We start from the raw sequence: 12,170 nt of genomic DNA, 5'->3' as shown, positions 1-12,170 counted from the left end.
AATTCACACAAATATAATTATAGAAATAATATTTAATACAAAATAAATTAATATAACAGACAAGAAACTCATATTGGATTAAATTCATGTGAAACTCTAAAGAATCACTTCTAGTTTTATTATCTGATGCTAGAGGAGACCCAGCAGCACACAGACAGAGACGTAGAGAAAATATCTGCCGTTTATTTTGTAGAAAAGTGGAGCGGAGCTCTTCACATTAAAAACAGTTCACCGTCTGCCCGGCGACACAGCGCTTCTGACAGGTGCACTCTACCCACTTTAAGAAGGATTTAAAGGATCAAACTGCTGATTTACAGAGGCTGCTGGGATTTGTCAGCTGCTCATGTACAATGTGTTGGAGCAGTAGCCAATAGGAGCGTGAGTGTTCCATAGCAATGTCCCTGTTTTCCTGAAGTAAACAAAGGATCCAATGGAGGTGTTTCAGGCACATTTAATTGTTAATGGGCATCAATAATACCGATCTGAAGGGGAGGTTCTTCTTTATATCCTGAGTAAATATTGTCTTTCATTTTCATTTGTTAAAGTAGTCTAAAAAAACGTTTTTAAAACAGTGCCATTTTATTTTGTTTAGCTCTGTATTCTCTCTGGGTCTCTGCTCCCCATTAAGCTGACCCCCCTTCCTCTGTGTGACCCCCCCTCTCTGTTTACCTGCAGACATCTTACTCCTGCTTCATATAAAGCACATCATTTAACTTCCAATCGTAAAAGTCAAACTTGTTTCCTCCAAAGCACTGAAAACCAACACTTCCTGTTGATATTTCACAATAAAAGTCTGATAATCTGGAGGACTTTTACTGGAAAGTTAACAGAGATAGAGATAAAAGAGATTAAATCAGCAGCGTGTTACTTTAGATCTAACCTCTGATCTCAGGTCACTGAGAAACCGGCGTCACACCGACAGGAAGTAGTTTTATTCTGACGGGAACAACCAACAGTAATCAATAACCAATATCTGATCAGCCTCATCGGTGCGTAAAAAAACAGAAGAAAAACCAGCTCCACAGGAACTGTGTCTGTGCATGTGTGTGAGTGTGTCTCTGTGTGTGTCTGTCTGTGTGTGTGTGTGTGTGTGGGAGTGTGTGTGTGAGTGTGTCTCTGTCTGTCTGTCTGTCTGTCTGTCTGTCTGTCTGTGTGTGTGTGTGTGTGTGTGTGTGTGTGTGTGTGTGTGGGGTGTGTGTGTGGTGCGGGGGGTCATGCTCCTCGGGGTCAGAGGTCATCACATGCCCTGCCGGATGCTCTGGATGATCTGGAAGATGGCTGCAACACAAATAGTTAGAAATCATTAAAAATGTAATAAAATACAAATAAAATTTTAAAACAAAAATAGATGAAGAAAGGAAAAATATTAAATGTTCCCAAATATATATTTATATTGGGAAAATATCTGGCAGCTCACCTGATCCACAGACCACGAAGACAAAGAGAGCAAGGAGCCAGGGACCGACCGGAGACTTTTCCTCGTTCACAGGCCGCTGAAACACACACACACACACACACGCTTAAATCCTGCTGTTTATTTTAGTGAAGGTAACACACTGCTTTGATTGGCTCAGACACAGCTGACAGCTTCAAGCTGAACCAATCACAGACTAACTTTAGAGATCTCTGTATTTAATGTTGACTTTGTGTTTGCTAAAGTACACACCAGTTCAAAATACAATACGTGGTAATTGTCCTGTGAAGCCTTTCTTTAACTCGTCTGCTGCTTAATTAGCTGTTAAAGTCATATATAAACTCTGTGAGTGTGTCAGACCTGTTCCTCTGTTTACAACCTGTCTGGACCGGGAGAACCGGTTAAAATACCACAAAACTAACAATAAACATTGAGTTATATGTATGCCAAATCAAATATCATCTGTAAAACTGTAAATTAAGCGCATAAAGTAATATGTATGATCATTAAATATCTCTGTGCACACAGAAACATGAAAACCCGCAGATTTCTGGAGGCAGTCTGGCTCTCTCTTCCTACAGTGGAGCTGCTAATGCTAATGTTAGCTCCACCCGGCTAAGCTGTATTCTAGTTCCTGGATATTTAAACACAAAAAGCTGAATTAAATAAGGATTATTCCGCATGTGTGTGATGTTTCTGGTGTAATGTGTGGGGTTGCGTGGATCTGCAAGCCGGTTAGCCGGTTAGCATTGTTAGCGGTTAGCCTGGCTGTCAGTGTGTAATGACAATATAGAAGTATAGAGTAACGGTATCTTCTGGACGTGTCAGCACCAAAGGCTGTATCTAATAATATATGATAATATTTAATAATATAAAATAACAGTAGCGATGTGTTCAGTACCGCAGACTGTACATTTAAACAAACACATAATAATAAATACCGATGTTTTCTGGACGTGTCCCCGCTGGGTGATGCTCTTGCTGTGCCGCTCGTTCGCCACTTTCATTCGCTGTATGGCAGACATGGTTCAGGGTTCTGGTCGGGGAGGAGAAGGAGTCTGGAAAACGGTACCGGAGAGAAGTAGAACCAGAGTCTGCAGGAGGGCCGGTACCGGAGAGAAAACGTCCCGCAGGAGGAGAGTCTCTGCCGGTCTGAAGAGGCTAACAGTTAGCTCGAGCTAAGCGTGAAGCAAAACCCAAGTCACGTGACAGGGGACAGGCAGCCCTCTAGTGGCGGGAAGAAGAACTGGTTCATAAGAATAAATATCATAACAAAATATATGTTAGAAGAGGGGTCACTATTTCAGATTTTATTCTTCGGCCCTCGGCTAAACTGAATGCTTTAGCTTATGCAGCGAGCTTAACATAAATGGCTTCAGTAATCACTCGTGAGTCACTCGTGGAATTCTTCTGAGCTTTACTGGCAAAACCATTTCTTAATTTGTAAAACTGTGACAATAGAAAAAGAATAAAGAGCATAGTTTCAGTATAAAAACATACATTTCACATTCAACAGTATTGCCATGTGTAAAATAAACAAATCTCCGGTTTTAGCATTAGCAACTAATAACATATCAAATAGCGATCAAAATGCTATACGCTAACACGTAGCTTTTACGGATTAAATCACATTCCGACCATAATAACACAAAAACGAAAGTATCAACACGCATCCATAATAGGGCATCTTTGTACTGAACTTACAGATTATGCCTTTCTTAAGTGCACCAGGTGAGGAAAACGGCAGACAACACAGGAACGACATGTGCGGAGAACTCGGCTGTACTCTAGCTTTCAATACAAACTCACTTCCTGCTCCCGCAAAACGCCACTAGATGGCGGTAATTCTCGCAAATCAATAGACTTCTCTTAAAGGCACATTACAATAAACCTCACATGCGAAATATACAAACAAAACTGAGAGACAGAATATTTATTGTCCTGCTCTGTAGCACTTTGAGATTGCTGAAATGAAAAGTGCAATACAAATAAAATGTATCATTAATAATTTAAAAAACCTGCTGAATTAAGGGCCCCCTCAAACAAACATACCTATACACACATATTCTTACAGCACTTTTTTGACGCGTCTGAAGAAGAAGAAGAAGAAGAAGAAGAAGAAGAAGAAGAAGAAGAAGAAGAAGAAGAAGAAGAAGAAGAAGAAGAAGAAGAAGAAGAAGAAGAAGAAGAAGAAGAAGAAGAAGAAGAAGAAGAAGAAGACTTTTGACTTTTACAAAAACACTTTATTACAGGTTTATATCAAGTACAACAAGAATCTATTTACCTAGAATAGGTAAATAAAAAGCTAAGCCTTAAAAACTTGTGTAAAGTGCAAATCGTCGTTAACCACAGAACATACAATATCTTCATAACACCACCGTTGTTTAAAAGCTTCCAAGTCCCCGATGTGTTTATAAAAACGATGCTCTAGCCAGAGTCTGGCTCTGATGTTGCACAGCCAGATCGCTTTTGCTTCTTGTCCCTTTTTGTTTTCCACTCTGTTCTTCCTACTTAAGTATATAGCCATTTTAGCCTCACCAGAGAGGTAGTTTAGGAGCTGCCACTTTTCCTTGCTTGTCTTTTTGTATGGCGCTCCCATGATAAACACGCTCTCTGTAAAAGCTATACTAAAAAGACTAAAAACCAATGTTAAGAGAGAAGAAACCCGTGAGTCTCTGGCACTCTGTAAAAACATGGAAGACAGTCTCTCTAAAACCACAAAATGGACAGTTGTTACTGACAGCAGGATTGATGACAGAGATAAAAGAGTTGGAGGCGATAGCGCCGTGTAAAATTCTCCACTGGAGGTCGGCAGTACGTTTCTTTAAGGGGGGTTTGTACAGAATCCTCCACTGTGGGCCTGGTCCGTTTCCGCCACCCAGTCTAGTGCTCCACACAGTGGAGGCCCTGTCCTTCAGTCCATTTTTGTTAGTGGTTTTTACAATGTTCATGTATGTAGTCTTTTTGTCAGCTTTGTGTATAGTCATTTTCTCTGGGTTTGCAACCTTGAGCAGGGGGCCCGTCAGCTCTCCGAGCCCTGGGCTCAGGTATATCTCCGGGAAAGGGTCTGTTGGGTCTGGTTTGGCTCTGCCCTGTCCGTAGCTCCTTAACAGTCTCTGTTCCTCAGCGCAGAGGCTCCGGCTCCAGAGTTGCAGGATCCTCTGGGCCACCCGGACAGAGTGTAGACCCAGCAGAGAGCCCGAGGCCCGGGCATCGCTCAGCTCCGGCCCCACTGCTTCCACCACCTGCTGAAGGCTCAGGGTCCCAGATCTGCGCAGCACCACCGCCAGTCCTGGTGTCTCGCTGCAGCTAACGTCCAGCCTGGCTCCATGAATCAGAGGCTCTTTTAACAACCAGTGCAGAGAGTCAGTCTTTGGACACCTTCTATGGTTAAAAAGGGCCCAAGACTTAAAAGCACCCTGATAAAAGGGAGGTAACCCACTTAACTTTAGACTGGTTCAATCAGTTAAAAACAGAGCAGCATCCAGCCCCAGGTTACTCACGCGTCTTAGAATGCAGCTGCTCACATCTCTCCACACCAAATCAGCCGGGCCGGTAAGATACCTTTGCAGAAACTGCACTCTAAAAGTGGCTGTTCGGCTGGCCAGGTGGACAAGGCCCTGTCCCCCCTCCTCTCTAGATAAAAACAGCACCCCCTGTGGCACCCAGTGTAGCCCATCCCAAAAGAAATCTACCAATCTCTTTTGTATTTGGGCCAGTAGGCCTGAGGGAGGGTCTACACAGGTAAGGCGGTGCCACAGTTGGGATGCCACAAGGTTGTTTAAAACCAACACTCTACCTTTAAAAGACATCTGCGGGAGCAGCCACTTCCATTTGGACAGTTTTTCCTCAATCTTCTCTGTGACGTTCTCCCAGTTCTTCTGGACTATATGTGTGTTCCCTACAAACACCCCCAGGTACTTTATGCCATCTCTTTTCCATGTCATTCCCTGGGGAAGAACTGGGAGACCGCCACGCCACTCACCGACAGCGAGGGCCTCACTTTTCTTCCAATTGACCCTCGCTGCCGATGCTGAACCAAAATCTGTCACAGTATTGGTTAAAATGTCTGCATCCCTCTGGTCTCTAATAAAAACAGCGATGTCGTCCGCATACGCAGATAAAACCGTGCTTCCATTAAAACCAGGTAAAAACAACCCTTGCAATTTAGAGCGTATTTTGCAGAGGAGGGGTTCTAGGGAGAGTGCATAGAGCATCCCAGACAGAGCACAGCCCTGCCGGACCCCTCTACACACTCTAAAAGGAGCACACAGCCCACCGTTGAACTTCAGCACACTCTCAATCTTATTGTACAACACTTTGATCTTAGCTATGAAACCAGCGCTGAACCCAAACTTCTCCATTACTTTCCAGAGGAAGCTGTGCTCAACGCGGTCAAAAGCCTTTTCCTGATCTAGAGAAATCAGACCAGTATCAATGCCCAATGAGCTGGAGACCTCCAAAACATCTCGAATCAGGTGGACATTGTCCACCATGGACCTGCCGGGCACACAGTAGGTCTGGTCCCGATGGATGACCTGCTCAATAGCTCTCCCCAACCTGGTGGCCAAAGCCTTGGACAGAAGCTTGTAATCCACACACAGCAAAGACACAGGGCGCCAGTTTTTGATGTCCTGCAAGTTCCCTTTTTTTGGCAGCAGCGTGATCACCGCTCTGCTGCAGGACATTGGCATAGAGCCAGAGGCCAGACTCTCGTTACAAACGTCTAACAGGTCATGAGACAAGATGTCCCAATACGCTTTAAAAAACTCAACCGAGAGGCCGTCGATACCAGGAGCCCGCCGTCCCTGCATGCCTTGCAGTGCGGCCTGCAACTCCTGCGTTGTCAACGGCCCTGCGAGCTGTGAGTTGGCCTCCTCAGAGACCTAAGGTAGTTCTGCACAAAACTCCTCTGAGAGCGTTTCGTCCTTGTTGTACTCACTCTTGTAGAGGGTGGAATAAAAACTCACAGCTCGCCTCCTGATCTGGCTTGGCTCTGTTAATTCCTGCCCTGTGTCTGACAGCAGTGAGTGGATTACCCGCCTCTGCCCATTCCTTTTCTCCAGGCCAAAGAAGAAACTAGTGGGGGCATCCATCTCACTTATGTTTAAGAACCGGGACCTGACCAGTGCACCCTGAACTTTAACGTCCAGCAGGCTGGCTAGAGCCATCTTTTTCTCTTTGAGGATTTCAATATATCCTCGATCTCCTGTGGACTCGCTTATTGTTTCTAGTTCCACTATATCACTCTCCAGGTCTTTCATAGATCTGATGTTGTCCTGTGTGACATTGAGGGTGTGCTGTTGACAGAGCATTCTTATCTCAGTCTTACCATGGTCCCACCACTGCCTAAGACTGCTAAACTCTCCCTTCCTCTGTCTAAAAACACTCCAGAAATAAGTGAGGGCCTCTTTAAAATGTCTATCAAATGTTAAAACCGAATTAAAATGCCAGTAAGCACTTCTCGGTAAAACATTTCTAATAAACACATTACATAGAAGCAAAGAGTGGTCTGTAAAACCAGCAGGGAGTATACTGCACATTTTAAAAGTATTGAAATGATGCTTAAAGCAATAAATGCGATCTAGTCTGGCTGATGAAATCCTATTCTCTCGGATGTGGGACCAGGTGTACTGCCTATCGTCTGTGTGCATCCTTCTCCATACATCCACCAGGCCGTGGGAGTGGACCAGCTGCCTCAGAGCATGCTGGGATGCTGGATGCGGCTCTGCATGGTTGCGATCTAAAGATGCATTCTCCGTACAATTAAAATCCCCACCCAGAATAAAAACTCCTCCGTGGCACAGCCGTTTAAAACCTCATTCACTTTTTGTAAAAGCAGCTTCCTCTCTGCACCGTTTGTTGGAGCATACACATTTATACAAACAGTCGTAAAAAGGTCAAACCGTGCTTTTATTAGAAGCAACCTCCCCTTGATAAACTGCTCGACCTCCAGTGAGACAGGATTAAAAGACTTGGAGAGAAGGAAGCCCACCCCTCCACTGAGAGAGGTGCTGTGGCTTAAAATGACTTCCCCCTCCCACTCCTTTTTCCAGTCATTCTCGTTACCAACGTCGCTGTGCGTCTCCTGTAAAAAAAGCACGTCCACATGTTTTATACTTGCTGTTTGATAAATTAACGCCCTCTTTCTTAGCTCTCTGGCTCCATTGACGTTCAGGCTTCCCACTCTAAAAGTGTCCATTGTGAGTGAGGTGGTGCATACAACAATAAAGACAAATAGGTTAAATAAAACACACATAAGGGGTTTTAACTTCATTGCTGCTTATCTGTTTTCGTACTTTATGCACCAGTTTCTTTAGTCTCCAAGCTTCCTGTTCTGTGAAGGCAGACTCCTCTTTTCGACTAAGATGGAACTTGGCCGAAGAGCAAAAAACGACCAAATCAGGGAAATAGTCTTCCACAACTACCCCATGCTGGTTCTTTGTCTGCAGTAGATAGTTTTTTATCATTTCCGCTGTGTACATTTTTCCCTTTTGACTGTCACTGAACCCTATCACGTCACTGCCGTCTGACACACACTCATCCCCACTCTCATCTGTCTGCCCTTGCTCTCTTCCTCTCTTTCCCTCGCTCACCACTTTGCTACTCTTTCTAACAGTAGGTGCGTTGTTCCTCGTGCTTCTGCGTTTATTAGCAGTCTTTTTTGTTGTTGCTATTGCTGTTGCCACCTCTTCATCCTCCATCTCAGCAATCTCCACCTGCTCACCCCATGTTTTCCTCTCCTCTCCTGTTTTCACCATATTTTCCTCCTGTGTTTGGCAGACTTCACCCGTCTCTACCATCTTTTACATTACCTCAGTTTTTTCTTGTGTTTTTTTCACCATTTTTTTTTCTTTTTCTCCCACCACATGATTTTCTTCACCTCTACACAAAACCACAACCTCCCTTTCGTGAACATCTTTACCATCACCCACACCCTGTGCAACACCCCCGCATGCCCAGTGCCGGCGCTATGGGGGGGCATTCGAGGGCCGTGCCCCCCCTAGCGGTCATTGATGCCCCCCCTACCACAGGACTTACCTCGGCAAAAAAAATATCCCTTTTAGTTATTCTTTGAATATTAAATGTGCAAAGTGTAACTTAAGAACGCATCATTTTGGTTGTGCATGCATAGCTACTAGGCTTGGTCAATGCTCATTGGTCGCTGAATAAACTTGATACATTTGATTTCGCATTCTAAACATAACAGTGAGCTGCAGCGCGCAGAATCCATTTCAAGTTGTTGGTTTGAAATTGAAAAGTTTGTCCGTCTATATCATAATGCAGTTGGCCTAATTATCGACAATGGATTTACGAAAATGGCTTAGACCTCCACCTCCTCCTCTTCACCAGCCTCTTCCAGCAGTAGACTCTGACAATCCAGCCACCACCACCACCAGTACAGCCACGGTCTCTGAGAGTCGACCTGGTCCTGGCCCTTCGGCTAACGCTAGCTTCGGACAACCGCCAACGGTCTTAACCAGCGCAGCGCAACGATCTACAAGCTCGCCTAGCCAGCGGACAGTGGTTGATGATCTGGGGACTGACGGGCCTGTCCAAATTGTGTTAAAACAGTATCCTGTAACTGACTACAATGGTAAGGGGCGATCATTTGTTGAGAAATGGTTTCACAACAGAGTGGTTGGAGTATAGTGTCAAGGCAGACGCAGCATTTTGTTTTTGCTGTCGGATGTTCAGCTGCACTAGAAAATCTGGAACATTGGATGCCTTCGCTAATGTGGGCTATCGTAACTGGAAACACGCTATGGCCAAAGACCGTGGATTTCATAAACATGAAACTTCGAAGGACCACATGTCTTGTTATGCAATGTGGAAAGAGAGAGAGATTCGTCGCAATACAGAGAATGAGGTATCAACCCTTGTCAATGCAAGCCAACTGAAGAAAAACCGGTATTATGTGTCGTCACTCATCGATATAGTTGGGTTCTTGGTTGGAAACCAGTTGCCGCTACGGGGGAAGGTTGATGCTTTTGATGACATGTCGGAGGGGGGTCTGGACTTTTCCTTTCCATGCTTAATTATACCATCCACAAGGATCCTGAATTGGCTAATGTCGTGAAGACAATCCCTCGCAATGCCACTTACACCTGTCATGATATGCAAAATGAACTAATAAGAACACTCAGTAGTGTCGTGACAGAGGCTATAGTGGAAGAAGTTGGTGACTCCTACTATACTTCGAAAGTTGATGGAACGCGTGACCCCACAGGATGTGAAAATATTTCCATTGTGCTTCGGTTTGTGAATGATTCATACGAAGTTACAGAGCGTCTACTGTGCATCGCTACTTGTCAGAAAGGTGACGCACAGACATTAACTGATACCGTTCTCACAGAGCTGAACAAGGTTGGCCTGGATACCTCAAAAATTCTGAGTCAGGTGTATGATGGAGCTTCGCTTATGTCGGGGAAACGTGGTGGTGTTCAGAAAATTCTACAGGAGAGACTTGGACGTGAGATTCCGTATGTGTGCTGCCTCAACCATCAGTTGCATTTGGTTGTGGTCCATGTCATGTCTGCAGAGTCTGCACTTTCAGAGTTTTTTGAGGTTTGCAATTCCCTCTACAAATTCTGTAGGAAGCCAACGGTTGCTATGCATTACAAAGGTGTTCAGCTTAAACGTCTTCTGGAGCAGAGATGGACAGGGCATCTTGCCACTGTCTCAGTCATTCGTAAGTCTTTCAATGACATCAAATCGATTCTGACCGATGCTGACACAGTGCTGAACTATGGCGCAGAGACGAGAATGGAAGCTACTGGCCTACTACGCGAGGTGTCTGAGCCAAGTTTCATGTTCCTTGTCAACTTAACCCACAGGGTCCTTTCTCTATTGGATCCACCGAACAAGCTTCTACAGAGAGAGGACACTGACTTGTTGACGGGTGTAAGTGTTGTGGCGAGTGCAACAGCATGTGTTAAAAAACTGCGTTGTGATGAGGAGTTTAAGCAGGTGCTGGATACTACCACAGCCACCAGCGAGTCACTGAGACCTGGGCCCAAACGGAGACGCACAGAGAACACACGGATGGATGGTTACATCGTTATGGGGCCTACAGGAGGATACAGAGCCAGAGGTGATGATGACTGCGAAACTGAACTTCGGAGATTGTACTACAACACGATTGATTTGGTGGTTGGGGAACTGGAGCGTAGATTCAGCGAGTGCAACTCACAACTGGCAAGTGCACTTGCAGCACTAAATCCTGAAGGTGATCATTTCCTTGGTGTGAAAGCTGTGAAGCATATTCTCGACCTGTCACAATCAGTTTTAATTGACGCTGAGTTCGAAGTTGCTAAAGAGTTTTTAATGTCACAAAAGCAAGCAATGGAGGGAGACTGGACCATACAGCACATCATCTCAAAGTACCTCAACCATCTGATTGCCATGCCCAGTGTGCTGACTGCTTTTAAACATGCATTAACGTTTGGTGCATCTACAGCAATGTGTGAGAATTCATTCTCCACTCTGAGAAATGTTTTTTCGGAACACAGACGCTCAATGTTACACGAGAGAAAGGCCCGGTTGGTACAGCTTGCATTCGAAAAAGACTTGACTCGCAAATGCACAAGCGAATGGAAGGACACAGTACTTCGAAAGTTCAGCAGCAACACTCGTCGCCTGCAGCTCTTCTGACCGTAAGTTGTTGTTTGTTAATTTCACTTGTTGAAGCCAGCCCTGGCTTTCATGATAAGGCCTAAGCAGGTGAATTGTTGATTAACGTTTACTGGGTCTATCTGCATTTGTGTTTTATACTCGGCTGCCTATAAAATACATGGGCTTATGACTTTTCTGCCTGGTGTGTGGCTTGTCTGTTAGGCTACTTGCTGCCCGAATGCGTGCCTAGGCCATATGTCGTGATGTCAGCCGATAACGTCCGGTCATTTTACCTAGACCTAATATATATGTTGTACACGGCCCTGTTTATGATGATGAGGCAGGGGCGCAGATAGCGTGTACGTCGTGGGGGTTCTGACGTACACAGATTCGAACGACCTTCAATCCGTCCCCCTCACTTTTATTTGGAAAAAAAAATCAGCTTTCTGTCTTTGCATAAGGCGAACCTCTCAGACAATCAAAAGACTAATTTACTGCTTTGCAACAACTCACATAAAACAGTCAGATCAAAGACGGATCTTCGTTTTCAGAGATTCTAAAAGTTATCTTTCTGGCGTTGTCTCACGCCTGGTTTCCATGGTTACCCAGAACGAGTATGACAGGCATCAGTGAGACACCTCCTAATTCAGGACCCCATAACACATGCAGGATGAGGCCAGCCAAACCTAAGAAGCAGAAAACTATTGCATCGTTTTTTTTAAAAGCATCAACTGTAAGTAAACTGTGCATTACGGTATCATATCACCTTGCATTTTTTTGGTTGTCTGTTCGGAGTAATGTCGCCGTTTAAGAAACACTGTATGGAGTAGGCCTAGAGACAGACAGTGAGAACGTAGAGGAAGAGAAGTGCCAATTTCACAAGGGGAGGGAATCAACCTTTATGCATTTATTTATTTATTTATTATCAGTTTAATCGGCCATTGCAACTTTCTGGAGTTGTTGGGGGTCTTTTGGAAATGTGTACTTGAATCTGTGATGGTGTATCTAATGGTGTAGGCTTAGCCTAAGTTGTTACAGGTTGAATCATGAGAAAAACGAACTTTAGAGCTAGACAAATGCCACTGTAGTGGCGCTAACGTGATCATTTTAAACTATAAACAGTAATTTTAATTACTAACAC

At 44.6% G+C, this 12,170-nt stretch overlaps 1 protein-coding gene across 4 annotated transcripts; it reads right to left on the bottom strand.

Moving 5' to 3' along the window:
- Nucleotides 1-163: 163 nt before the first annotated feature.
- zgc:85858 (uncharacterized protein LOC405879 homolog) lies at nucleotides 164-3,242 on the bottom strand. 4 transcript variants are annotated; one of them, XM_063900377.1, is made up of 4 exons: nucleotides 3,119-3,242; nucleotides 2,356-2,641; nucleotides 1,418-1,493; nucleotides 164-1,278 (listed from the first exon to the last, which is right to left on the bottom strand). In XM_063900377.1, the coding sequence occupies exons 2-4, from the start codon at nucleotides 2,437-2,439 to the stop codon at nucleotides 1,238-1,240; spliced, it is 201 nt and encodes a 66-aa protein (XP_063756447.1). In that variant the 5' UTR covers nucleotides 2,440-2,641; nucleotides 3,119-3,242; the 3' UTR covers nucleotides 164-1,237. The 4 variants fall into 4 exon arrangements, with proteins under 4 accessions (XP_063756447.1, XP_063756448.1, XP_063756446.1 ...); XM_063900378.1 differs by having other exon boundaries at nucleotides 2,356-2,592; XM_063900376.1 differs by having other exon boundaries at nucleotides 2,356-2,566.
- Between the last annotated feature and the right edge of the window lie 8,928 nt (nucleotides 3,243-12,170).

This window comes from Eleginops maclovinus, chromosome 14, assembly GCF_036324505.1.
Source record: "Eleginops maclovinus isolate JMC-PN-2008 ecotype Puerto Natales chromosome 14, JC_Emac_rtc_rv5, whole genome shotgun sequence".
Classification (NCBI taxonomy): domain Eukaryota; kingdom Metazoa; phylum Chordata; class Actinopteri; order Perciformes; family Eleginopidae; genus Eleginops; species Eleginops maclovinus.
This window is presented reverse-complemented; position numbering and strand designations above follow the sequence as displayed.